Source organism: Elaeis guineensis, chromosome 16 (genome assembly GCF_000442705.2).
Source record: "Elaeis guineensis isolate ETL-2024a chromosome 16, EG11, whole genome shotgun sequence".
Lineage (NCBI taxonomy): Eukaryota > Viridiplantae > Streptophyta > Magnoliopsida > Arecales > Arecaceae > Elaeis > Elaeis guineensis.
This window is the reverse complement of record NC_026008.2, coordinates 44310459-44338371: the sequence shown is the minus strand read 5'-3', so window position 1 is coordinate 44338371 and position 27913 is coordinate 44310459. Positions and strand designations below refer to the sequence as shown.

Below are 27913 nucleotides of genomic sequence, written 5' to 3'. Positions count from 1 at the left end.
GGCTCAAGAGCAAGCTGCAGCAAACTTCAAAGAATCTTTATGACGGTTCACAAGAAATAGAGGCTAAAGGCCAAGTTTTGGAGGTGAGGAAATCATCTCAAGCAGTGCCATCAATTTCACCACACATCTTGCTCACCTTGTGAATAACATACTAGCATCCCTCAAGCATCCAGTTCTCTTGAAAGATTATTTTATACAAGAATCATTTTCATGAATATCTCTTTTTTTTTTTTTGGCGTGTACCCTTCTGACACAGGAAAACAAAACAGTAGCAGTATTACAAAAACCAAGAAAAAGAAAGGAGGGTATTCCGTGGCACAATGGTGCCTATATATGCTTAATTAGGAGGAATTTTGGGTTCACACCAAAGAAAAAAAAAAGGGAGGATTTACAGATGCAAGGAAGTTGTGATCATTTAAAATGGACGAATAAAGGCGAAGAATAATAACTATGACAACAACGTAATGATACAACTGACTGCTCTACTACCTCCTGTTGCTTGTCGTGCTTCTATGTACACTAGCGCTTGAAAAAGCACAAGACTGTCAAAATCATAAAATTGGGATAGGATGGTGAAAAGCCACCCCGGGAAGGTATTCCTCGTGCTCTCATAAGCAAAGGAGGCTATAGAATACAAGGGGGATGAAAGCATTGTCAAGCTGTGCTGTATAGGCCTCCAATAAACCACTCACAGTGACTGCCAGAAGCAAAGATAACCAGTGCTGCACCAATAGAAAAGACAAGCTTGAGCATGATGTGATAAACTTGCAGACAGGAAGCATAAGCATTCATTAAGAAACCCCCCCCCCCCCCCCCAAACAAAAAAAAAAAATGGTGTCGTGAATGTCTTTTCAGGTATCACTGGCTTAATTGCAACATGGCCTATCCAATTATTACCCTTGAAGGCTATGCAATTTCTGATAATAATTTGATGAGAAAAATGCCAGCGATCACCTGGCAATTCACTGGTCCTGTGTGGAAGTGGGTGATTGGCTGAGCAGTACATGGGGCCTCGACACTGCCACCACCTATCCCCATGTACCATACCAATTCCCAACTGCCACATCAGACTAAAGAAACTGAGCAGTGAATGGATGGGTGATCGATAGCAGTACTTGTTTAATAAACATATGCAACTCCATATACAAAAACTGTGGAGTTCAGTCTTTCGTAGCAATCCAAATAATATCTATACATCAGGCAAATATCCACCTTAAAGTTTGATGGATTGAGGAGAGAGATTGAACCTGGGACAGTATGTAACCAGTGGATGCTAAAAGAGGAAGGAGTACTGAGCAAGCAGCTAGGACTGATGTTATGCCAGCAGCAGTACCTTCAATAGTTTTCTCTAAGAATGGAAAATGCACATGTTAGTAGCCTGAACAAGGAATATAGGCTCAAACCAAATTTTAATGATCCATGTAACCAAAAATGTACAGGACAAGAAAGTTCGACTCACTCCCAGTTTTGCTCCACCTGAGAACACCATACTTGTGGCCAACCATTGATGCCTGTGGAAAAACGAGCCACCATTGTGGGTAGGGTCACAAAGCACTCGGCACAGCAGAAAAGCCATGGCAATACTTCAAACATACACACACAGAAAAACAATTTACCAGTACAATAGCACCAGTCATCAGGAAAATCAAAGTCGCATCTATAATTCTTTCTTATGATTTTAATAGAAAACGACTCTTCTCCTTTTGCTCTAATATTTCACGTGCAAGTGGATCATAACTGCAGTTCATTAGCTACTCAAGCCTCTCTAAACCATATCCTAAAATGTGGAAAACTTGGTTCTCTTTCCTTCTCTTTCTAGCAAATTTGCTAAAAGTTACAAAATAATCAGAAGAAAATGAAAGGAGATGTTCATTTTCATTTCTTTTGTCTACAATTTTCTTTCAGCAAGTCAATTCAACACTGGTGAGAAAGGAAGTTCTGTTGCTTATTATAAGTTTGGGATTATTACTCGTTAATCTCAGGGAGAAAATAATGAAAGAGATGAAAAATAAGATAGAGGAAAACAAGACATTTTCCTCTTTGAGCATCATCATCCATCATGTCAAAGTGAATAGTTTTGATCATCATCAAGATGATAACTAATATATCTTTTCCAAAATATGAGATTAACAATAAGAAAATAGAATGTTTTATCCTATCTAGATGGGATTGGACAAAAGCCTAAAATAGAAATATTTGTTAAAGAATATACAGCAGCCTAAGTTGTCCTTTTTCACAACTATCTGCTTCACAAACACTCTGCATAAATGCATAAAGATAAAAATTATTATAGTAGTTTCTTACCCACTTAACAGTATAATGCCATATTATGGTACAATGATTTCTCATGCACCATGATATAGTAAAAAATAAAATGTCAAATCAATTACAAAAAATCCTAGCCTTTGGCAAGGTTCAAGATGACATATTCAAAAAATATATATATTGATTGGACCTACATCATAAAAAAAAAAAAAAACAATAATATGAGAAAGTAACTAATAGCAAATCATCAGTGTCATACTTTGTTATTTCATAAACATAATCCAATTAATCCCATTTTCTCAAATCGCAACGTAAAAGTCAGAGGCATGCAAGACAGGGATAAGTGTACAAAAACTACCTAATGAAAGATGAGTATAATACTGAGTACTGACCATGGTATCACCAATTCCTAAGCTCAAAATTCCAGCAAAAGGGGCAAGTGGTCGATCATTGAACCCAGAAGACATCCATTTCGGAAGAGCACATCCTAGTAAGAGTGAAAAATGACTGAACAAACCAAAACAGAAACCCCAAAAAAAAAAAAATCAATAGTTAACCAAAAATGAAAAGAAATGATTTGATAAAGTGCTAGAAAAATTCATGCCTGATGATAAGAATCTCAGAGTCACGATGATCAGTAAATGCGGTCATGAACTGATGTACAAGGTGCCCAAGAGGCCATATCTTCCATACCTGTCCACACAGTGTATGTTTAATGAGGCTTGAGAACAATTCTTTGGTTCTGTCATTAATCATGTGATGCATTCAAATGAAGACATTTACAAAGCTATGTGTGTACACTGTACAGACATACACATGTTGACATTGCTAAAGTTAGAAGAGTAGATAATACAGTCTAAAGGGAGCTTACCGTTTAACTTAACTTTTAAATATCTTCCTGTACAAAACCTTATCACAGATTTTCTACGAAGAACTCACAACCACTCCCTGTGATGAGGAAACTGTTTTTATATTAGGGTTTCACCAATATGATGTCTTGCATGAGCATACCACCATAGAGGGCTCATCTAATCAATTATCCCAGTTTTTTTTCCTAGCAATCGCTTCTGATTCAACTGCCTTAGAGAAGTGATTCTTTACCATTTTCACAATTATCTTCCCAGCCTAATGCATTATCATAGAAAACTGAAAAAAGACGACTCCTTTGAGAAGCAAAAGTACAAAGGGTAATCAATGAGGATCAGTTTTGTAGAGTTAAGCAAAAGAAATTGATTCCATCTGAATGACGATTACTCGGTTCCCAAAAACATGAAACATTTTGTCAAAAACCACCATTTACCCCACTTGCTGGCGATGTTCTTGATAGAACTTGAGTTGTTTCTAGTTCTAGACAAGTGCATCGGAAGGTTCAAGACCTGATTTTCCAACTTGACCGAGGACTCACGGACATGCATTCCTTCTTCTATGATCTCTTCCACCAACACCAAGATGACGAACTCAAGATAAAATCTTTAAAAGTCAAGGACCAAGATAAAGATGACACCTTCCCAGACTTTATCAATTATTATCAGATAAATATGAGTTAGTCCGACAAGTGCTTCTAAACCACCTTTATCACCAAGGATAATTGTAACTGATTAACATTCTTTCTGATTATTAATGCATCATTTTTCCATCCTACCTACTACATGGCAGGATAATGAGGTCGTAAATGGCTACAAGCATATCTTGCAATCTTTTCTACAGATCAAAAGTTCTAACCATTTAGGATGATCTTCAGTAGCTAAAGGACATCAATATTTTGCTTTGGTGCTTTGAAAAGCCCTTAAAGGACAATGTAACTGTTTGTCAATAATCCACAATTAGAAGATGATGTACCATTATGGTTAGCATTTGGGTCCATAAAAAATATCCTGGTTTGAACTCAACAATATTCATAAGGTGACAAAATAGGAATACATCATCATTGTTGACAAAACACTAACATATGTATAATTGGTGTAGACCATAATAGAAGTGTGTGCAATGAGAAGATCGAAGTTAAGCGTTGGTAACTTGATCTAACATAATTGTACCAATTTTTCATGCTTATAAATGGGAATTATCCAACCATAAAAGCATTTATAGGATAATGTTGCTGTGGGTGTTCTGAGGCTGGACCACACTGGCAAGTGGGACTTCAATCAAAATTTCATTTGGTTCAATTTCAGGAAGAAAGATAGAAAGCAAAAATGACAAAAATGATGTGGTTTTGCACTTCTGTTATTTAATTATTCACATCTTAAATCATGTGCCTATCTTTTCTAACGTTTACGTGGGTTGGAATTTTATCTTATTTATCTACTAATTTACTAGTATGCATAGTTGAACAAAACTAGAAAACAAAGATTCAAAAAGCTAATTTTTCAAAACAACTATTCGTGATATATCTGTCAAGAATAGTGGAGACTCATGTAAGGACCAAGAAGCACCGGGAAGCACAATGAAAGTTGCAGATGAAGTGGTGGGCAGAATACTCATGCAACTACTTAACTTCAAAACTCCATAATCAGAAAATATACTTGCTTCAATACTCTTTTAAAACACTAAGAAGAACATAAGTCTGAAAATCATTTGACACAATTTGGATAGGTAGTGGGCCATTTCTTCATTTAAAAATTTAACACAAGCAGTAAAGGCCATATAATGCATCAGCAGTAAAGGGGCCATATATCAAGTTTATACCATAGTGAGAGAGCTAGACTTCTTTCTACAGATTGATCATGTTTCAGCATCTAATTATGGAAGTCAACATACACAATATTTTAAATAATAATTACTATCTCGTCGAAAACTTACTCGAATCATTTCCAATACTAAGAAAACTGCCAAAGCTGCACCAAATGCTAGGTCCAGAAAAAATGGCTGCAAAGTATGGATACATTAAGCATTAAGAGGAACCTTGGGACTACCGAAGGCATCAGCTAAAAGATTTAAGACATCACCTGAAACAGAAGAGCAGGCAAAAACATTAGAACTGCCACTAGATGGTAGTATTTTCGGAGAAGAATCCTCTCAATCTTGCTGTGCTTTGATATCTTGTAGAACCGCAAAACAGATGCACATATCACAAATATCCAGTATATGCATAATGCCAGCCGTTTCAGTGGATCAGTGAACACAAAACTAAATACCCTGCCAAAATTCATATGATATACTTACACATCCTGATCATTTGGACCGCAAAAGTAAGATGTATTGCACCATAACTCTTCAACCAAATATAAAGAACTCATCCATCCAATCAATTAAGTTATTATAAATAACACAAATTATAGTCAGTGATACCTATAAACAGTAATTTATCTTAAATGGTTCTCAGACATCACATGCTAGCTATCATCGGTCAGCTGGAGGCTGAAGCATGCAAATAACTAGAGGTGAAAATCGGCATACAGGCAGTGAAGCCTAGCCTGAAACTAACAATACTGAAAAAGACAGGTATCACTCAGAAATCAAATATATATTTGATGCTTATATGCATTCTTCGAGTGTTCAGTGCCTGCACTTACAATTATCTGCTCTCCACTACATATTTTATAATAAGGTCCATATCTTGAAATGCAATAAGAAAGATTCATTAATTGATCACCTAAAGTAAGAAAAATTAATTAACCTTTTTCTTTTCTATCCAAATTAGAGTTTCTTCTTCAAATTAACATCACCTGCAGCTGACATGTATTCAGGAAAAATAATTATAGATCAGACAAATACTCCCACTCTCTGCAGGTTATTAAAGGTTAGGGCAATCTTAGGTTTTGCAATTTAGAATGGTAGCCGCCTTTTGTTCATAGCACTATATCTAATATGAACACCAAGAATTCTATGACTGGCAGAAAAGTGATACACTAACAAGTGATCATAATCCCAACAGTGTTTATAAAGCCATTCAGTTAGCATATTACTAGCAGTTTCTATCAAGAATTTAATTGCTTAAAGATAACCCTTTTTGCAGCAATATAAGAAGCCCTCTAGCCTTCTGACATGGATAAGCTTTCTCCTCCTGTCATGAGAATTTTCAAATACGAACGTTTGTTATTTATTGAAAATTTTAAAAATATCACTCCAACAGGAAATCTTAATCTGCAACTTCATATTTGCATGGTCATGTTCCAGCAGAAAATCCACAGCTTTAAGCATGACTTGAACTAAAATGAATGACATAAGAAGTGCATTTAGAAGTACAGGTATTCTTTCTGCAGCTCGAAGGGAAAAGCCATTTATAGCTATATTATGGACAGCCTATTTCATTTACTCGATGTGCTTGCAACTGGGAATAAGACTAAAAGTTTCCGCTCAAGTAAAAGCTACCTAGGATTCAAATGTCAGGGATGCTTACCATAGCAAAGGATGCACATGAAAATCCTGAATGAAGTACATCCATGCTGGAACTAAAACCATCAACATAACTAATAGAGAAGCATAAAATACAGCAGAACTTCCAATCCTTCTATATGTCCATCCTGCAGCAGCTTGCTTTTCAGGCTTATTCAAATTTACAAAGTAAATCCAAATTTGAAGTAGACTTTTGTAAAATACTGGCAAAATGAGAAGACCAAGTATGAATCCCTGCAAAAAAGATATATCCTCCCATTCATTCAAAGAACTGATAGAATTCATTCAACCATTATAATGGATCTTACCTGAATAACTGTGGCTATTTCACTTCGAGTTCCATAACTTATGAAATTTAATTTTGATGGTAAGAAGAAAACATTGATCTGTTAAATTATTCATAGGAAGCAAGTTAGTTTTGCTTGGATTTCTCAAAACACGAAAGGGAAGCAAAAACCAACAGTCAACTTATGAAGCAAACCATCAACCTTTAAGAGAGTCTGTCCCAACATATCGCCAAAGTAAAGAACCAGACCACTTGTCACCAGAAGTGCTTCTCCTGACATTAAAACCAAGGGCTAAGCTTTAAAAAATAAAAAAGGCAGTACTTCATATTCAACTTAGAAACCGAAGAAGGATTTTTCAGCAACCAATAACAGCATAGTCTTGCATCAAACAGTCTAAATTAGGAATAGGTTTAATCTGATTGTTTGCTGCCTTAAAACCTGGGCAGCAGTGATAGATTTTCAGATTATGGGAAATAAAAGGTCAAATAAACCTATTCTAGGGTTTTGACGTTGGGAACAGAGAAGACGAATGTGGTTTGAAAAGGTTACAGGTTAAAGGAGAGTCCATAATATATAATTGAAATTTAGAAAATAGTGTGTGTGGAGGCTATTTCCATGTTTCAAGCCTGTGACACCCAGATCAAATCTTAAAATTGCACCAAGGCCTGCCTTCGTGCAATTTCAAAGATTTGTTGATTAAAATCTTAATTTAAAATAAAAGGCAATAATGCAACTTTAATAGTATATAATGTCATAAGACCAATGCAAATATGCTTAGGCTATAAAACACGCCAGTAGAATGTAGGATTCAGATACAAACCTAAGGAGGCACATGATGGAAACATGTGAAGAATATGCTGGATAAGAAACACAGTAGCCAGTCCATGGTTGAGTAACCACAATAAATTATTTGTAATAAACCAGCCTGTAAAAAGATCAAGAGTTAGACCAGCTTCATAACATGAGATAGATTGTTTACTATAATTTAAGCCAATAACATGTCAGCATGTTGCAGCAGAGCAAATCTTAAAGGACTTATGGACTGACCACTGTCTGATTTTGTTGCAAAGGACAGATAGCACGTAAGTACATACAGAACTGTGTGGAGTAAGCTGTATCTTGAAGCTCGAGAACTCCCCACATGAAAAGAACTTGCACTGTTGCGAGAATGCTTCAGTACTAAAAAGATGAAGATTAGCACACCAAAGCAGCTAACCGACACGGTCCAATATTGCATGTTCTTATAAGCAAGCTCTGCCCATGCAAAGAGAGATTATTAGATTCAGATAAAGTAATAACATAAATTATTCAAGGCAAGAAAATGAAGATGAAATATAAAAGAAGTACAAGACACTGCTAATTTTTTTTCCAATAACAATAGACAATTTAATTTCTTTCTCAGAAAAAGGGTGCATTCCCAAGATCAGACAACCTTCATGTTTAAATGGAGACCACAAATCCACAAGCTTGCAATCAATCTAGAACAGTAAAAAATTATTAAAGAACAAAATAGACTACATAAGTGTATGCAACCAACCACTTTTCTAGTCTAATAATAAAACCTGCGAATGAAGGCAATTGTTTATCATTTCATCTATATCGGCAAATAAAAGACCCAGCAAATTGCAATATTGGCAAACCTCTTATCCAGCTATTGATTGATCTCTGGACAATTCTCTGGTTTAGAAATAGAAAGCATTTGATAATCGATGTATTTAGATTAGATGAAATCAAGTTTAGTTTAAAGCACGATGATAGAGACTAACTAGTTCGGAGATGGACATTTGATGCACTTCTTCAATGGCTCCAGTAGAGCTTTGTTGTTGTAGAAGGTATAAATCATCCAGTTGCCATATTAATTTAGAGGAAATATTGTCTCTCAAGAAGATTCAGGAGTTTGCAACAGTTGTTGCAGTATGCCCTTGAAAGATGTCATTTTAAAGTATACTTGGTTCTTGCAAACATTAGTCATAAGTTTTTCATCGGCTCGCATAGCTGGGAAAGAATAGCTAGATATTTGAAAGAAAATTTGAATCCCCAAAGGAATAATTCAAGGTGTGTTTTGGGGTATGGGTTTCTGGAATTGCTGCTTGCAGTCCTAATTCTATCTGTTATGATTTCAGAAATATGTCATCATATGTATTTATTGTTTCAATTTAGTCAAATGGCAGCACATCATCCTTCTTTTGGCTTTTTCTTGAAAATCTATGAACCAGTTGACAACTTCAATATAAATCTAAATCCATCTTCTGTTGTAAACAAAAACAAGGGCTTCCCGAATCAAGTGGATAAAGTTAAGATCTTATTATACTATTTCATATAATTTATCATTTCTAGATTGACAACACAAGAGTTGTTTGATATTTGCATATCAATCAATTCTTAACAGATATGAGCACATAACAATAGAATTAAGCAACTGCAAAAGCTACAGGTCTACAGGGCAGTGGCCTCAGTTGCAACAACGCTGTCAGATTCAAATTTTGAAAGTAAAATCTGATTGATCTGTCAATAGTAATACGAGTCATGAAACTCAAGCAAGATCAGGCACTCTTACTTTCAGGCCCAGCATCTTGCGTCAATAGTGCCCTTGAGAGTTGTATCAACCGTGATAGCATGACAGTAGGCAGTGTGACGGTACCAAGTAGTATCCCAGATGAAGCGCCAGGCCTAAAAAGACAAGGGGAGAAAGAAAGGTCACAACATCGTCCCAAAGGAGAATTTTCGAATTCCCTCCAGCAACCTACGGCTTCAAGATGTCATAAACTTCTTCAAAAAGAAAAAAAAAAAAAAAAAGAATACTGTTCCGAAAATCATATTTCACGCAGTCTTCTTGCCGAAAGATACGAAATTTATCCACTACAGTTTGCAGAAAAATAAATTAAGAAATATTAGCACATAATAAGTAAGGCATTAGATGTATAAAATGAGAAACATCACTAACACTAAAGCATCATTGTTCAGCAATGGAGTTCATACGCTTTTTAAACCTAAAAGAAGACCGAGAAAAATGGAGTTTTTGGGAGGATATTAAATGAAAATGAAACAACAGCATCAATCGTACGACCAAATTATCCCTTTAGAGGAAAACAGAAATCAAACTCAAAAGAAACGCCAGAGGGGAAATTTGCCAATTAATCGGTGAAGACCGATCTACGATCCGTTTCTTGGAAGCATTCCTTCGAAAGAAAACTTTTGTGATTTATTACGAAATCTTAGCAATAATTTCTGAAAGAATTGTGGGGATGGGGAGGAGAAGGGCGGACCTGGTCTTGAAGCGGTCAAGGGCGGTGGAGCTCTCGGCGGAGATCTCGACGACAAGGCCGGACACGGTGAGAAGGACGAGGGCGGCGTTCTCGAAGAAGAGGGAGAGGGGGGCGGAGAAGAGGACGCGGGAGACGAACAGGAAGACGACGGCCCTCTCGCCATTGCAGAGCTGGGCCACCCCGGCCATGGCGCAATGAACAATAATACGAGGGGAAAAAAAAAAAAAAAAAGACAAAAAAGTGTTGGGTCCGGAAACGGGGTGTATACGCCAGCCGCCGTTAGCGACCCGGGCACGCGTACACGGACGACTCCTGGGTAAACGGCGGTGTGGGCCCGGTTTACGTCATCATGTGGGTTTCGGTACTCGTATTGCATGGCGACATTCGTAAGCATCTATTATTGTACCAACTCTATGAGAACCGACGTGGCAAGAGTCTATTGGAGTAATCTATGGGAACAACTAGTTGGCGCGCCATCAGGAGGCGACACATCAGGCTGTCATGGTTTGGTAAGTACTTTGGGCCTCAAACTTTTCTTTTATTTTTGTTGGTTAGTTTTTTTTTTGGTGGATAGCTTTTCTAATATATAAAAAAATAGCACAAGGATACCTCCACAATGACCGGTAGATGAACTATTATTGAAGGAGACCTAGCTGAGAGGACTGGTTCAAACAAACACCATTTAAACGCAAGCTTCGTTTTAGTATCCATCCATCTAAAGTTGCTGTTGAGATGGATCTAATCTTGTATGGATGAGTTTATTTTGAACTCGAGCTATGCCTAAATGTTTCCTGATGCGGCTAAGTTCATTCCAAAGCTCCGCTCATTTTGATTAGCTCATTCTATGATTAAATTCAGGAGTTTACTGTGATTGAGTTACGTCAAATATGGATAAAACTATCATTGACCATGGAATTGGGTTAAAACCACTTGTTGCAATGTGCTCTTGCACAAAACCAAAGGCATAAAGATATGCCGTAGTTTGGGGGGTAAATCAAGGAATCTTTTGAGAACTTTTTCTTTTTTTTTTTTATCGATGAAAAGACACTGTCGAAATAGATGGTCATGATTTATTTTATTAATTGAAGGATCCAGATTACTTCTGAAAAAAAATTATTAATATCATATAATTGAAAATCATAACCAATGCTATTATATTACAGTCATGGAGCATTCAAGAATGTGATTGAATGGTCAGTCATTGTGCTCATGTACGTTAGCTGTTGAGCCATAGCAGGGTCAAGCCCTTTTGCATGTACCCATGCAAGATTGATTGTTAACAATTTATTAAGACATAAACGACAGAAGTCACAAGTTCTTGACACAATTCACAATGGTCTATCTGCTCGTTTGTTTGGAAGGAGGCATGCTGAGACCCAACTGGCTATGTTTGAGACTACCTTACGACTTGTAAGTTGTAACGGGGTATGGGAACCGCATTCAGTCTTCCCACCAAGATTCGAAATACTGTAGATAACGGTGCTGATCCGCCCACGTCAAACCAAATCCGTTCTCGACTGTGAGTGGCCCAGCTGAGGGGAAGGAGGGTCCGGGTTGTATCCGAATGATTCAACTTCTTTTGTGATTTTAACCGTTGGATTGAGTTGGGCTGGCCGATGAAAGACCGTTCGCATGCTTTGAGATCTGTGTAAGGTATGATCCAGTGGTTGAATTCCTGGAAGAACATCAATCATTCATTCGAGCGGAAGATACAACCCGAGCTTCGGGAGGAGAGGCCACGGAGATCTCATAGTACTTAGCACTCATCCAACGGCCGAGATTTTTTCTTTGAGAGCAAGCAGAGTCCAACTCTGACCTAGGCCAGGAAGAAAAGCATCCCCCCTTGGAGTAATCCCCTTCGGCTCCTATAAATACATACCCGGGAGAGCTCTTTGCTACCCATTAACACTCTATTTATTTATTATTTTTTTTCTGCATCGATTTCTTCTCCTCGATGGCGAATCAGGGCGAGGCCTCCTCTTCCGATTCGTAAGATTTTTTATTTCATTTTTTCTTTTTGGGTTCCTTTATCTAGGGTTAGGGCTTTGATTCATGAAGTTTTATTTGTTTTATTTTGTTATTTTAATCGCAGCAAGGGCACGAAGAGGGATTTCAGTACCGCGATTCTTGAGAGGAAGAAGGCCCCGAATCGGTTGATCGTGGACGAGGCTGTCAATGACGACAATTCGGTGGTCTCTTTGCACCCAGAGACGATGGAAAAGCTGCAGCTTTTCCGTGGCGATACGATCCTGTTGAAGGTAACGGTGTATTTTTTGTGGTTATTATTAGGTTTAAAATTCTTAAAGGTATTTTTTTTATTTTTGGGTATTGGAAACCTGGGGTCTTGTAATCTTGATTTGTGTGATGGAGTTACTTTTCGTAAGTTCGAATCTATCAGATATAGTTTTTTTTTTTTTTGTCTGTTGTTGTTGATGCCTTCGTTAGTGGTGGAATCTGTGGATCTATAAATTTTGTGCATTCGTCCCCAGTGAAAAGTTATACAATTTCCTTTTTTTTTTTTTTTTTTTTTTTTTGAGGTAGCTGAAGGATTATGGGTTTTCTTAGGATCTTGAGTTTTGAGTTATAGAGACCTTAACCTTATAGAAAGGTCGCGTCTTTGCTTTCGTCTCTTTAGGGTTTCGTTCTAGTTTTTTTATTGCCGATTAAGTTTCCAAGCTCCAAGACACAATATCTGTGCTATGAGACATACTACGGATATCTTTTCAAATTTTTCAAGGCTTCCGTATATATGTGGTGTGACACTTACGTATATCTGTCGTATGATGTGAGATTTAAATTTTTTTGGGCAAACTCAAAGATCAACGAGTTTTGTTTTGATATATTTGTTTCTGCTGTTTGCTTACGTGGTAGACCTGTCTAAATTTTACTTGTTAATTGGATAATTTTAGGGCAAGAAAAGGAGAGATACTATTTGCATCGCACTTGCTGATGATGCGTGTGAAGAGCCTAAGATAAGGATGAACAAGGTTGTTAGATCAAATCTCAGGGTGAGGCTTGGCGATGTTGTTTCTGTCCATCAGTGCCAGGATGTGAAGTATGGGAAACGTGTGCATATACTTCCCATAGATGATACCATTGAAGGTGTTACAGGAAACTTGTTTGATGCATATTTGAAGCGTAAGTTTAATTTTCCATTTCACACCAATCTATGTTGTATTATTTCTAAAGTTCAAAATCATTCAATTTTAGTTTTTCTTATAATTTCTTTTTTGTAAATGCTTGATGATTTGGACTTCAATTTTTTTTTTTATTGAATTATTATATAAATTTCATGTAATCAGCTTAGGGTGCTTTTGCGTCAATGTATGACATGCATTTTGCTTTTGATTTATTTATATGTGTGATGATTTGTACAAGTTTATATGGCTGCTATTATCTATTAATTGTATAGCCTTTTGAAGGTGCAGTGCCTTATACTCCAGCGGAGTGGAGTCAGTATGGTTGCTCACAATGATTGTTATTACTTATATCAAAAATTCCAACTTTTGTGCTGTTATTCATGCCTTTCTTCACGGCAAACATCTTCTCCCACAGTGAAATATTTGGTCGAACCGGTTAATTTGATCAAGGGCTCCACTGGTGATCACCGGTATGGGGAGCTAACATGTAGATGATTTTAGGGGGATGTTGCAGCCTATTGTTGCCTGTGTTGTCTTGCATAACAGGCATGCTAAAATACGATTAGAGAAGAAATCTTCCCACTAGATAGCACATGAAAGCAGTTGAGCATCAAATATGATTTTCCTGTATACTGTCATAACTTGCTGACTGCAGTTAGATTGCTCGAGATATTGATTTCTTTTGCATTAACTTTCTTAACTTTATCATAGCTCAGTGCTTACATGAGAGGGAGAAGTGCCTATAGTAATTTGTGTTGGTGGGAGAATTGGCACATCTCAAGTAAATTTGCAATGCCTTTTTATTCATTTGTGTGGAACCGACTTTGAAGCTAGACATCTACTTCTGTTTTCACAAGGACAAACTGTCTTGCTACCTAAAAGAATTTGCAGATGTAACTTATACTGGTCATATTCAGTTTCAAGCATCTGTATAAAATTGAATGGCTGGAGTTGAAGATGAGTGTTGTGGTCTAAAATTTAAAAAAAATACAAGAAGAAAGGTGGAGATTTTTCAATAGATTGAAATGCTGAATGATTGGTGAGGACAACCTTGGAGCATAAAATGATGGTAATGCAGATGAGGATGTTGAGATATATTTGAGGTAAGTTATTAATGAGTTTGCTAGTGAAAGTATGGGAATGGCACCAGCAGTTGACATAGTGAGGGAAAACACTATTAAATGGCACACAGTTGGAAAGGAAGGAAAAAAAAATTATCATATATAGTTGTAGAACTAACCACAGTCTATCCTGAAGGTGGAGATATGTTGGCTAGGTAGGACTAAGGAGGATCTCTGGGCATGTCTTGTGGTTGAGTTAAGATGTTGAATACATAAAATTAATTGACGTATTCTATCCTGTGAGGTTTGCTATTATTAATTGAATCTTAAGATCCTATAGTGTCAAGTGTAGCTTACTTGTGATGATTGATAATTATTCTTTGCCTGGTTCATCACCTCTATTAAAGGGTCTTTTTCTAATTTTTGACCTTCTAATGGAGATAAAATTGCACATAGTAGGTTGAATTCTTTTGTGATTATTTTGCATTCACCTTTTGCAATCATTGGCTAAAGGAAATTTCAATGATGCTTTTGAGCTTGCATGTGCATAGAAAGCCGCATGTTTTAGATGAGCTTGTGTTAGTTCGTCCCTTATTATTTGATGTTCTATAATCTTAAATAACTTATGACTCAACTTTGAAATCTAGAAGAACAGTTCAAAGATATAAATGGCATATTCTGTTGACTCTCTTCTTGGAAAGCTAGAAATGACCAAAAACTTTGATATGAGGTTGTTTGTTGAAGGATCATGGAGAAGATTTCCAGGATTTCTCTTTCTACTGGATTTAAATATTTTCACTCTATCTGTTAGAAGATATATTGGTTGAGTAGTATGCAATATTTCATGGGACATACACTGTACTCATTGCCCATCTGACCAAATAACTTTCTCGAGCTTAATTTTGAATGTTCTTTGACTGTTAGTATGCTTTTAGGGATTAAGTGATATGGGAATTCTTGTGCGTAGCCAGGGGTTGAGATTTCTTATTTTTGGGTTTGGACAAGGTGAATTGCAATTTTAGTAAGTTAAAATTGAGAACCATATGTGAGATTCATTCTTTTCTTTACTCTCCCCTTTGCATGAAAAAGACAAAGTTGTAAGAATCTTTATGTGCTTTACGTGATATTGATTTACAAGGCATCATTATTTAAAATGAGTATTTTTTGGCATTTTTTAATATCTGGGCATAACGTTGGTCGCAAGCATCTGCATGTGCTTTTGGTTTGACCCATATTTAGTTAATGTAATTCTGAATTGTGTCCTTCTCTTTCTGAAAGTAATGTATAGCACTATATGAATATGATGTTTGTTTGGGAGTTTGCAGTCCTGCTGGATGTGTTGTGCAGTCACTGTCATTCCTTCTCAATAAAAATATTTTGGTAGCATTCACGGACCTTTTGTACTTGCTAGATGTTTTATCTTGACCTTTTATTTTCCCATATGTTTTGCAGCTTATTTTCTGGAGGCATATCGCCCTGTAAGGAAAGGGGATCTTTTTCTTGTTAGAGGTGGAATGCGAAGTGTAGAATTTAAGGTTATAGAAACCGACCCGCCCGAGTACTGTGTTGTTGCTCCAGACACTGAGATCTTCTGTGAGGGGGAGCCTGTGAAAAGAGAGGATGAGGAAAGACTTAATGAGGTAGGATACGATGATGTGGGTGGTGTGCGAAAGCAGATGGCTCAGATTCGAGAATTAGTTGAGCTTCCACTAAGGCACCCTCAACTTTTCAAGTCTATAGGTGTAAAACCTCCAAAAGGTATCTTGCTGTATGGACCTCCTGGTTCTGGGAAGACACTTATAGCCCGAGCTGTTGCAAATGAGACTGGTGCATTTTTCTTCTGTATTAATGGCCCTGAAATTATGTCAAAACTAGCTGGAGAAAGTGAAAGCAATCTTAGGAAGGCTTTTGAAGAGGCTGAAAAAAATGCCCCATCAATTATTTTTATTGATGAACTTGACTCCATTGCTCCGAAGAGGGAGAAAACTCATGGAGAAGTTGAGAGACGTATTGTTTCTCAGCTGTTGACTTTGATGGATGGTTTGAAATCTCGTGCACATGTAATTGTCATAGGTGCTACCAATCGGCCCAACAGTATCGACCCAGCTCTCAGAAGGTTTGGGAGGTTTGATAGGGAAATTGACATTGGTGTTCCAGATGAAGTTGGACGTTTGGAAGTTCTTCGCATTCATACAAAGAACATGAAGCTTGCTGAAGATGTAAGACCATTGATTGTTCCTTGACTTTCACAGTTTTCCATCCTTTTCTCCAAGTTTTTCTTGAGTTCATGGTAGTGATTGACGTTCTATTGCATATGCAGGTTGATTTGGAAAGAATTGCCAAGGACACACATGGGTATGTTGGGGCTGATCTGGCTGCTTTATGCACGGAAGCTGCTCTTCAGTGCATACGGGAGAAAATGGACATCATTGACTTGGAAGATGAAAGCATCGATGCTGAGATATTGAACTCTATGGCTGTCACCAATGAACATTTCAAGACTGCTCTTGGAACCAGCAATCCCTCTGCACTCCGAGAAACAGTAAGTGACATGTTCCTTTTTTTTTTTTCCCCCAGCATCTGCAATAATTAAGCGAGTACTAATATGGCTGAATAACAATCTGTTTCCTTTGATGAGCAGGTTGTTGAAGTGCCCAATGTCAGCTGGGATGACATTGGTGGTCTCGACAATGTTAAGAGGGAACTGCAGGAGGTGTGTGGAAGAAATGAACTTATTGTCATTCTAGCTATCATGCTGTAGTTCCTCACTAATGCTCTTTTTTTTTTTTTTTTGGTCTTTTTTTCTCCTTTTTTGAACAGACTGTTCAATATCCAGTCGAACATCCTGAGAAGTTTGAAAATTTTGGCATGTCACCTTCAAAGGGAGTCCTGTTCTATGGACCTCCTGGTTGTGGGAAAACCTTGTTAGCCAAGGCAATTGCTAATGAATGCCAAGCAAACTTTATCAGTGTCAAGGGTCCTGAACTTTTGACCATGTGGTTTGGTGAGAGTGAAGCGAATGTTCGAGAAATCTTTGATAAGGCTCGGCAGTCTGCACCATGTGTCCTCTTTTTTGATGAGCTTGATTCCATTGCTACTCAGGTTTGTTTTGACATGTATATAACAATTAACTGGTTTCTGACTTCTTATTTTCTTTTATTGTTTTAATTATAATTTTTTGGGGTACTGCAGAGAGGGAGTAGTGTTGGAGATGCAGGAGGTGCTGCTGATAGGGTTCTCAATCAGCTGTTGACAGAGATGGACGGCATGTCCGCGAAGAAAACTGTTTTTATCATAGGGGCAACCAACAGGCCCGACATCATAGATCCAGCATTGCTCAGGCCAGGCCGTCTTGACCAGTTAATTTATATTCCACTCCCAGACGAAGCTTCTCGTTACCAGATATTTAAAGCTTGCCTAAGGAAGTCCCCTGTTGCAAAAGACGTGGACCTGGGGGCTCTTGCCAAGTACACTCAAGGCTTTAGTGGGGCAGATATTACAGAGATTTGCCAACGGGCTTGCAAATATGCTATTAGAGAAAACATTGAGAAGGTAAGTTTCAGTTTTGGTTCTAATTAGAGCAACTTTCATATGCTTTGCAAGGACTTAATTGACATAATGAGCTCGTTTGAGGTTGCATTTTCCTGTTCTCTATTTTTTCCGTTTAGGTTTAGTGCATGATGCACCTGATACTAAGTATTTCTGATTGTGTGGAACATTACACTGACTTACAAAACCAGCCTTATCGCATTAATTTGCTATCTACGTTGCCATTGTCGCTGTCCCATGAAATTCTGCAATTACTTCACACTATCCCAATCCAATTCGCGCTCTTTGATCCCTCGTATTTGTTCCAGCTGTTCAACTCTCTCTCTCTTGTGGAAGGAATATGGTATTAGGTGACCTTCAAAATTCTCAGCCTCATAACTTGGTTCACTGATTTCTTTGTCAAAGGTGCAAGGACATCGTGCATGTGTTTAGCTCTTGCATTGTGTTTTTTGAACGGACGTCCATGCATAAAACTTTGAAGCCATCTATAGGGACTTGATACATCTCCATTCGGAATGCTGTAGGATATTGAAAGGGAGCGGAAGAGGAGCGAAAATCCAGAGGCTATGGAGGAAGATGACACTGATGAAGTTGCAGAGATCAAAGCTGTTCACTTTGAAGAGTCCATGAAGTTTGCCCGAAGGAGTGTCAGTGACGCCGACATCAGGAAATACCAGGCTTTTGCACAAACTTTGCAGCAATCGAGGGGCTTTGGAAGTGAATTCCGTTTCTCAACTCAGTCGGACGCTGGTGCTGGGACCACCGGATCCGATCCATTTGCTACGTCAGGTGCTGGAGCTGATGATGATGACCTATACAATTAAATTATGAACATGTATTCATGTACTGTTCTACCATTTGTCGTTTGTTAAATGATGACGCTACTTATTGAATTATTATATGTTAGGATGGCTTTTGGGGCAACATATACAAGACTTACCGGCCGGTTTAGAATGGAGTTTACAGGAATTCTATGGTTTAAGATGTATGGCCTTTGGGGCCTACAAGACTAATGCCAAAATTTCAGATTCTAGTATCTTAAATTGTTTATGTTGTTTTGCGTTTCTGTTGTTTTGCATTTATTTCGTCAGAACCATCTCACTGCATGTGTTTTGATAAATTTCTGTTTTAGAATGCATTTTGGATCTTAACTGACGGTTGAGATTAGAACAAGTGATATATTGAACTGGCCCATAAGGTAGTGGCACATACTGTTCTCGATGGACGGTGACCAGGTTAGCGAGATGAAATATGCGCTTTTCCTCTCATGGAGAACAAATGGAAAGCTTAGCTGTATTGGCTGTGCGCTATGATTATAGTTTCAAGCCAGTTGATTTGTCAGTTGCATCGCTTACCTTGGCAAGTCAGGAGCACCTGACCAAGTTTACTTGAGAGACAATCTCATGCACATTGTGTCAGAGACCTGATATTCTCAAAGGTAGTATAATATGGAGATCATGGAGTTCCTTGGTTGCGCACTTTATGCAGGTCAATAGAGTTCTTTTTTTTTTTTTTTTTTTTTTTTTTTAAGCTGTTTGGTTGGGAAGGGCGGCGTGTTGGAGTTTAGCAATGAAGAAATCAATTTAAATTAGAGTATCACATGGAAGGAAACGTTTTTTTTTTTTTTTTGCCCTCCTCCGAAAGAATCGTTGATTAGGGTTTCTTCAGGCTATAAACTTGGAACTTGAGATCTCTTCATTAAGGAGAGGAGGGTGCTATATGGCTGAGATAGGTCCGGATGCCTTCAAGCCATGAATCAACGAAAATTATCACTGCCTTGCAAATATAGCGGGTGATAAAATTCGAATAGTTTCATTATCCTGTAACACAGCACCAATTTATCCCAATGCTTTGTCCCACCAATAACGGGTCAGGTCTTGTGCATATCCCAGTCCGAGGCGTATAGAAAACCCAGCCCGTTAACAGCCTGCTGGAACGTGGTCGAATGCTGGTGCTTATCACCCGACAATGTCGCCAAAGATCGTGCAAAGCCGGTCGATTTTGCCCTTGGATGTTTCAAAGAAAAAACCGGGTTTACACCTAGCACTATTTTCCTGGGCGGTCTTCCCCTTCTTATCAGCTCCACGATAACGAGAGGTGAAGGCGAAACTCCCCAACCCCTTCTCTTCCTGCTCTCCAAATGGAGCTCAGACCACTGACCCCTCCATCAACGAATTGCTTTACCAAAAGGGGTACTCTACTAGCCTTTACTCTTTAACTTTTGTAGATGGATTCCTTTGTAACGCCTCGATATTCTGTACCCCTCCTTCCTCCTCTGGATTATTGTCGGTACTTCTTTGGGTTGGCTCCATCTGATAATCTGAAGCATTAATTCTAATTTAGATCGTCGTTGGACTCTATTTTGTTCTTTTGTTTGTGTTGTTTGGAATTTGATTCATGCTCAATTCATTGCTGGCCTTTTGTGACGTTAACACGCGTACTTTGTCAGATTTTGGTGAAGTCCGTATAAAAATATTGCTACGAGCTTTTAAGCTCTTCGATGTTTCTTTTAGCACGATTTTCTTCGTCTGATGCTTTTAAGTGATCCAGTGGTGATGCTTAAAGGACTATTATTCTGGAAGAATTATTCTTTGTCAGACTTGAGATGCCGGTGCGTTTTAATTTATAGTTCGGAGAGGTTTTCGACGCTGTGTGTTTAAGCCAAGGAGAAATGAGGACTCTGGGCAGAAGGTTATTAAGAAAGAGAAACTTTCTATACATCTATATTTTGTGAATTATATGGTTCATGACTCAGACTAGAATAAGTAGGATTAGTTGGAATAAGAAAAGGGCAAAGAGAGGAACATGAGAAGTTGGGAGCAGAGAAAATGAGAACGCTGGTGTGTAACTGCTACAACTTGTTTTCTTTGTTCATGTCTAAGTAGCTTGAACTTGTTAATGGTTTCATCTGGATTTATTTATGTCTCTTGAGCTGGAAATGGGTGTAATAAAATGTTCTGACACAGTATCAGGGAAAGCATATATTATTAGTTTATTACTCTCCAGAATGTTAGGATCATCCTAGAACATAATAAAAATAACTCCAAATGCAGCACAACAATTTCACAAAGAACACTTTGTAGCCTTTTTCTGAAAAAAATGAAAAAGTGGTTTGTATATAAGAACCATCATACATGGAATTATTGATTTATTGATGCTGAATTAATTGAAGCAAGAACAGACAATCTTGACAGAGTGGGTATTGAGGTGTTGGACTGAGATTATGTGGAGAAGGTAGGTAGCTATATCAATGTTTCTAGGTCTCACCCATGGTTCATGGATACATTGAGTGCAAGGAAAGATAGCCCTTTTTTTTAACCATACTCACTTCAGTTATTCCAATATGTGAGAGATTAAGTTTTGATTTCAAAAGTATATATTTTGTTTATGTTTTCATCTCTCTCATGGATGTTTTTCCTTGGTGAATTTCTTTCAGACTTTTGCACTTAATTTAATTTTTTCCCACTAATTTGTATTCATTCCTGATAATAATATGTATGCCTTGAAGCCATTATGATTTCAAATTTCAAAGTGCAAAGTGGCAGCAATCCTTCCACAGGGCCTCCATTTCACTTTAACTCACATGGAAGGGCACAAAAAAATTGCTTGGTGTCCTCTGCATTACCCGAAACTGCTGCATCAGTGATAGTTTCTGCAATTGCTGTGAGTGCTGCAGCGGCACTTCTTGCAAGGAGAACAAAAGCTTCTGATCCCACCATGGTGTGTTCTCTTATCGTCATGTAACATGGATCCTGTTGTTTCTATTATTATTTCCCTAACTACATTCTCAACTAGGCAGAGCTCTTTAAAAATTTGCGAAGATTGTGGTGGTTCTGGTATCTGTGCTGAATGTAATGGAGAGGGATTTGTACTTAAGAAACTGTCAGAACAAAGTGCTGAGAAGGCAAGAATGGCTGCAAAGAACATGGCCACTCGGTACACTGCAGGGTATGCCAGACTTTTCACCGTCCTCCACACAATATGATTTTGGAACTCATACCTGTTTTGGTTCTTCAGGCTTCCGAAGAAATGGAGTTACTGCTCAAAATGCTCTTCAGCTCGGTCTTGTCGAACTTGTGGAGGGACTGGGCGAGTAAGCTTTTAAGCCTCTTCAGATTGGGTTATAACCAAGTACTAAAGTCTTGATTCTGTGTTTGTTGCGAACATATGTATCCTATGCATAACAGCCCTGTAAAACATCAAAGCATAATGGATATGAAAATTTTCTTTGCCAAGCAAAAAGTTTATGAAATGGATGGATTGTTGATTTATGATATATAGCTTGTTGGTTGCATTGTTTCAAGTCTGTCCTGCTTTATGTCTTCTGTAAAAGTTTAACAAGACCCTCTTCATTACACATGCAAGGATGTCTTCCTTCCTCAGAGCCTGGCATTACTTGGAAAACAAACACATCATCATAATTTTTCTCCAAAAAGAATCATACTTTCATATTATTTCCTGTTAACATGTGGTTGCTGAAAGATCCCATATTCGTTCTCAAACTGTGATCCTCACCCGAACATCAGAAAGCACTCTGGCTTCTCTCTTTTAACTCCCTTTCTTACTTCCTTGATATGAAGAAGAGGAAAAAAAGGGTCATCACAACGCTTGTTGCCTGCTGTTGGTAGCTGCCACTCTGGCTCCACTGCTGATGGCTCAAGATGTTCTGAGATACAACACGACCTGCTGAAAACCAAGCTGAACTTGGTTGGAGAAGAAACAATGTACCCACTGCCATAACCTTCACATCCACTGCTGCCACTGAATCAGTGAAAACGATCCAAGTTCTTCTCTCCGAGCTAACATGCAATTCCTTCATATCATATTCAATTGGCAATATGGATTCATGCAACAAGAAAACAGAAATAAGTAAGGTAGTATAGACTGGAGAAGAGGGAGAAAACATCGCAATCAAGAGAGGTGAGCAAAAGAAATAATTGGGTTGTCCTGAGCATATTTCTTCAAAGAAGGATACAAAACGTGAAAGAGAGGATTCTGGGTAATCACCTGCGGTGCTTGACTAGCCAATGGAAATGGTGATGACGACGGCATGGGAAACACATTCTGGGGAGGTTTTGGGACACTATTTCTGACTCTTGTGGTTGTTTTTGAGATTAATTTAGCATTGCTCAGTGTTTAAATAATAATAATAATAATAGTAATAATAATAATAATAATGAACTCCCTATGATGAACAAGGGGCTTAGTAGAAGATGCCTCTCAATGATAAATGCATTAACAAACTCAGCTATAATTTAATTAGAAGTAGACAATATGATCATATGAATATAGTAAAAAGAAAATGAAAATGCATACTGGATATACATTGTATTGCATCCAAGCAGAAAAGCTAATGCATAACTTCCTAGGATATTGATCAATAGTACTTGTTAATTGGAGTTGCTATACTGCATCTTGAAAAGATGATACAGCAACTAACATAGGTATTGTTCTTTGAGGAGAAACTAACGTATATGTATTCAAACACCTCTTTTGTAGGAAAACCTATAGGAAACTTGTATTTTCCGTTGGCCAATGCAGTATCTGACATGAACTCTGGATGAATTAATATGCGCATTTTAAAGAAAAACAAATGAAACAATGTTACTTAGCAGTGATTCGGAAAGAATAAAAGATTAAAAGGAAGTGTGTGGAAATTATCTTTTGCGTACGTTAATGTACTACACGGGCATGAGTTTAGCTGCTCTTGTTGAGTGTTTAGCAAAACATCGCATGGTTCAGCAGTCTCTGTAGCCCCCACGAGGGCCTGCGCCTTCACATGCAATGCTTGCAGGCTAAAGTTATATTCTTTAGCTACTTTGTACTAATTACCACAGCAAAGCAATCAAGCAAACAAAAAAAGGAGCGACGTTAAAAGATTATGATCTCAAGCAAAAGAGTCAGAGAATTGGTGCAAAGATCTTCATATGGTCCATTTTCCTTAGGACCACTATTTGAGTTGACACACAAATTACCTTGGAGTTGGTGGCTGTTTTTTTTCTGAAGATTAATGAACCCAATAAAGATTTGTTATGGTAAAGTATAATAACAACATACTTCAATATAAACATCACCTTGAGAGATTAAAAGCCTGAATTAATCATAATCCAGTGATAAAGAGATAAGTTTAAAGAGATCTGAAAACATGCAGTACCAAGGCCCTTTCAAGTCCACTCCTTTGAGAATAAAATCAATGACAAGCTGGCATTGCAATAATAATGTGTACCTTCTAATCAATTATCCTCCAAGGTCTCTTTTGATGGCTTTCGTGCTGGATAATACCAACATAAGCTTCTTTATTTTTTCTTTTAAAAAAAAAAAGCTAATATTGATCTTAAAGCATAAATCTTGTCAAAAATTCTAAGAGCATAAATTCAAGGAAATACAAAATGCAAGTCTCTATCAAAAATATTGTCAAATCCTTGATCAAAATATTCTAGTGAAAGCTCATTGAATAAACAAATCAGTAATGGAAAATGTAATCCTATTAGGACCAACCAGTTGAGAGCTTTAGGTGTGCAATGGAAAAGGTATCAAAGAGAACAATGAAGGAGCATTGCAGGCAGATTTTTTTTTTTTTTTTTGGTGACTTACAAATAAAACGCTTCAGTGACACGGTAAACGTTGCCGGTCCTCTAAGGACACTGTTCATAAAGCTACTTGCAGTGCCTTGAATGAGAATATCACCTTGCAGGACTAGGTGTAATTCATGAGCTCCTAAACTTACCTATGAGATTCTGCACTTTATCACAGGTACGTAATGACAAAAAGTATCTGCATGTCCAAACTTATATGAAGACCAAACTAAATCCAGTCTGGTGCATATGAGAGAGAGAGAGAGAGGAGCATATGTTATGCAGTAAGTGAACAGTCACATACAAAGGTTTTTGTGTATGTTTGAGTTACAGTTATTTCTTTCTTTTTATTTTTTGGACAAAATTTATTTACTATCATTTCTACAATAGATAATAAGATATGTTAGAATTTATAAAGCGTTTTAAACACAAAACATTGGAGAGGCGGATTGTGCATGAGTTTATGCTCTTCCAGTGTATATATTCAGAGTCAATTAATTAATACGTGAAGAAAAGGGGTGGAATTCACTTTCCAGACACCTACCTGTAAGACGTCCTGAGAGTTCCACCACCTTACATACAATTATTAGCAAAATGTGCCTTATGCTGGGTGCCCGTGCATGTGTCATGGGTAAGTTTTAATTAATGGATACCCCTACCTTGCCCTTGATATCTCTTTGTTCTTTTCATTCTAAGGGCATTTCCATGTGATCTCCTAGTTGTTTCATCCACAAATAAGCTCTTTCAGAAGGCTCAAGAAAGATTTTCCTTCACCTTGTGTGACTACATTTTTTTTTGAAAAAAAAAAAAAGAACAAGAAATGAAAAGATTGAGAGGATAAAATAGTACATCCAGAAAATAAGTAAAAGAAATAGCTGATATACTCAAAACTCGTCGATGGCCATTTGCACACATACAAGAGGATGAAATATTGCAATCTTGAACACAAAATAATATGCACTCACAACTTGTAACCATACAACCGTATACATGCAATGGATAGGAATACTTATAATTTGTTGCAGCAATATTGTATTGATCTCTTGGACACACTTAGTTCTCTTTTTTCCATAACTTAGATCGATCTTAGATATAAGTTATAATCTGTCACTCTGATTAATTAAAATTGTGTAAAACTTTTAGTAATATTGTTTTAAGGTATCCACTGCTACAGAAAGACAAATATCCAAAAGGATCTCTAGACCATTCATCCAATATAACCCGTATTATCATTTGCAGATGTACTGGAAGTTCCACAGATAGATAAGGAAAGCTCAGAAACAAATAAACTTATCCTTTTGATGCAAAAGATGGAACAATCCATCATCCATTCATTAAGAAATTAAAGTTGATAACAGATAAACTTAATAGTCCGAGGCTCAACCATCCAGAAATGGATGCTTAGAAGTGTGATCAATGATGATATATCTGCGATGTTATCATTGCAATAATGTAGTATATATATTTGATCTACAAAGCAAGAAGGGCATGGAATCATTCTTAGCAGGGAAATCAAATGCTTTGCAAGTTCTCAAAAAGCTTAGGTGGGTTCTTTCTCCCCTTTTATCAAAAAGAAATGCAAAATGGGGAGATCAAGAGAAACCTCTCTCTCCTTTTATGATGTTCCTTAGATTGATGGGGTTCATATGCCAAAGCCACAGAGTCCAATAATCCATCTGCACAATTAATGAATTCAATCATTGTGAAAAATCAACCTTAAGAAGTTCACTAAAAATTTCCTCAGAGCCGAATGCCAATATCTAACAAATTAGGCATAACAAGTCTTTGGCCCTTCTTGTTTGCTCACCTATATTTCAGTAAAAATTCGTTTGATGCAACATTTCCAAAAAAAAAAAAAAAAAATCAAGGCCATAAAAAGATGAAACCAAACTGTAGTGATGCTGGAGTTATATTACCTGCAATGGATACTCACTGGAATGTGCCCTTGCTTCATGTGGCATCACTCCTCCTTGATGTTACTCTCCCCGATTCCCCAAAAGCTAACATCCAAAGGGCCACAAATGAAGAGGAAGCTACTAATATAAAGAATCAAAACTTTGGCACCAAATAATCACAACTTATTCATGGAAAGATCCAGCATAAAATCATAGGCATGGGTTATATGAAATCATTATGAATTCCAGAGACAACGCATTTGAATCTCTACCAAATAATAGAAAAAATATATAATATATACCAGCTCGAGAGAATAGTGAGAACCTGGAACTTATCTTGCCGGATTAACAATTAATCCACCTTGCAAACAGCATAGCATCTTAGGCGTCAAATACGCATTCCAAATACTTAACCCATCAGGTTATTCTCTTTATACTCAGCTAAGGAATAAGCATCCTCATAGACAAATAATAGTCCCAAAAATTATATGAGAAGAATGACATAAAGAAATCCAACCTCAGTGGAGTGGATAAAGAATGGCAGTGAAGGCAGCATCTTCCAGATCGTATAGTCGCTTATTGCTGATGCAGCATCATCAAGATTCCCATTTGGGACCATGACACGAGCTTGGATCGCCCGGCAAATGTGAATCTTGATGATGCTACACCCGCAAACACCGACTGTTTCCATCCATCCCATGCAGTATCGTTGCATCCAAATGACATGGACAATAATAGTCAAGTCCATGTACTCGGATATAGATCCAAAAGAACAGATAGCAGCAACAAGAAGGTAACGATAAGATCTATCCCATCTATTCCATGCACCGCTCCCCAACCCAATGAACACAAGATCCAGCCGTGCTGTGGGCTCCACAAAGGTCCGGATTCTGGCTTGCACGGTGCCACCACCCAAATCCCATCCCGGAAACCAAAGGAATCGAGATGGAAGAAAAGAACAAGGAGATCCAAGATCTCATGTTATTCTTGCCTCGCTTCACCTCTCCAGAAGAGACCAGGGACTAAGAATAAACAGATACGTTGGAAAATAATGGGGATCATAAAGGCATGAAAGAGAATAAGAGAAGAAGGATAACAAACGAATAAAGCGGAATAAGAGAAGAAGGCGGCCGGATTCCGGCCAGGAACCGGCTGGATCCTAACTTTCCCCCCAAGATCTGACACATCTCTACCCAAAAAGCCATGGCTATCTAATCAAGGATAGCGAGAGAAGCCACCACCTGAGTGGGTGGAGGGAGGGAGGGAGGAAGGTAGAGAGAGGGGGATAGACTATAGAGGGATCGATAGCGAGAAGGAGAACTCCTGGGGTATTTATAAATGGAGCCGCAGATCTGGGTGATGATATTTCAGCCCACATCTTTCGGTGGGTCCACGCGCGCTTCTTGTTTCCTTACAGCTGTAGTTTTTTCCTTCCCCACAGTGATTCGGTGAACAACTAGATATTTAACAATATATAGATATATATAGGTTTTTTTAAGACGAGAAGACAATTATTTCATTAAGTCATAAATAAAATACA

At 37.7% G+C, this 27913-nt stretch overlaps 3 protein-coding genes and 1 long non-coding RNA gene across 4 annotated transcripts; 2 read left to right on the top strand and 2 right to left on the bottom strand.

Annotated features, from left to right (window-relative positions):
• Window positions 1-291: 291 nt before the first annotated feature.
• On the bottom strand, window positions 292-10380 carry LOC105059113 (dolichol kinase EVAN). The gene is made up of 14 exons (XM_010942328.4): window positions 10154-10380; window positions 9445-9557; window positions 7935-8141; window positions 7708-7812; window positions 7089-7159; window positions 6909-6986; window positions 6605-6834; window positions 5211-5400; window positions 5065-5130; window positions 2870-2958; window positions 2658-2772; window positions 1460-1511; window positions 1248-1348; window positions 292-722 (listed from the first exon to the last, which is right to left on the bottom strand). Exons 1-14 carry the CDS (start codon window positions 10339-10341, stop codon window positions 609-611), a joined length of 1719 nt encoding a protein of 572 aa, XP_010940630.1. The 5' UTR covers window positions 10342-10380; the 3' UTR covers window positions 292-608.
• A 1563-nt stretch (window positions 10381-11943) lies between these two features.
• Window positions 11944-18953, top strand: LOC105059112 (cell division cycle protein 48 homolog). Its single transcript, XM_010942327.3, has 9 exons — window positions 11944-12142; window positions 12246-12411; window positions 13063-13291; window positions 15807-16573; window positions 16675-16896; window positions 16996-17067; window positions 17175-17456; window positions 17547-17906; window positions 18428-18953. Exons 1-9 carry the CDS (start codon window positions 12108-12110, stop codon window positions 18725-18727), a joined length of 2433 nt encoding a protein of 810 aa, XP_010940629.1. The 5' UTR covers window positions 11944-12107; the 3' UTR covers window positions 18728-18953.
• Window positions 18954-19941: 988 nt separating this feature from the next.
• On the top strand, window positions 19942-22145 carry LOC105059111 (uncharacterized). Its single transcript, XM_010942326.4, has 4 exons — window positions 19942-20095; window positions 21412-21623; window positions 21703-21851; window positions 21921-22145. The coding sequence occupies exons 1-4, from the start codon at window positions 20044-20046 to the stop codon at window positions 22006-22008; spliced, it is 501 nt and encodes a 166-aa protein (XP_010940628.1). The 5' UTR covers window positions 19942-20043; the 3' UTR covers window positions 22009-22145.
• Window positions 22146-22189: 44 nt separating this feature from the next.
• On the bottom strand, window positions 22190-27662 carry LOC140854338 (uncharacterized). Its single transcript, XR_012137544.1, has 3 exons — window positions 26699-27662; window positions 26395-26478; window positions 22190-26154 (listed from the first exon to the last, which is right to left on the bottom strand). It is a non-coding gene; the product is annotated as an uncharacterized lncRNA (long non-coding RNA).
• Window positions 27663-27913: the final 251 nt, after the last annotated feature.

Coding starts and splice junctions, on each gene's coding strand:
- LOC105059113 (XM_010942328.4), bottom strand. CDS start 10,341: ATGGCCGGGGTGGCCCAGCTCTGCAATGGCGAGAGGGCCGTCGTCTTC. Junction 8,142..9,444: donor GCAAGATGCTGGGCCTGAAA/GTAAGAGTGCCT, acceptor TTGCATGGGCAG/AGCTTGCTTATAAGAACATG. Junction 723..1,247: donor CTGGTTACATACTGTCCCAG/GTTCAATCTCTC, acceptor CTATTGGTGCAG/CACTGGTTATCTTTGCTTCT.
- LOC105059112 (XM_010942327.3), top strand. CDS start 12,108: ATGGCGAATCAGGGCGAGGCCTCCTCTTCCGATTC. Junction 13,292..15,806: donor GTTTGATGCATATTTGAAGC/GTAAGTTTAATT, acceptor TATGTTTTGCAG/CTTATTTTCTGGAGGCATAT. Junction 16,574..16,674: donor ACATGAAGCTTGCTGAAGAT/GTAAGACCATTG, acceptor TTGCATATGCAG/GTTGATTTGGAAAGAATTGC.
- LOC105059111 (XM_010942326.4), top strand. CDS start 20,044: ATGGAGCTCAGACCACTGACCCCTCCATCAACGAATTGCTTTACCAAA. Junction 20,096..21,411: donor GAATTGCTTTACCAAAAGGG/GTACTCTACTAG, acceptor TATGCCTTGAAG/CCATTATGATTTCAAATTTC. Junction 21,624..21,702: donor AAGCTTCTGATCCCACCATG/GTGTGTTCTCTT, acceptor TCAACTAGGCAG/AGCTCTTTAAAAATTTGCGA.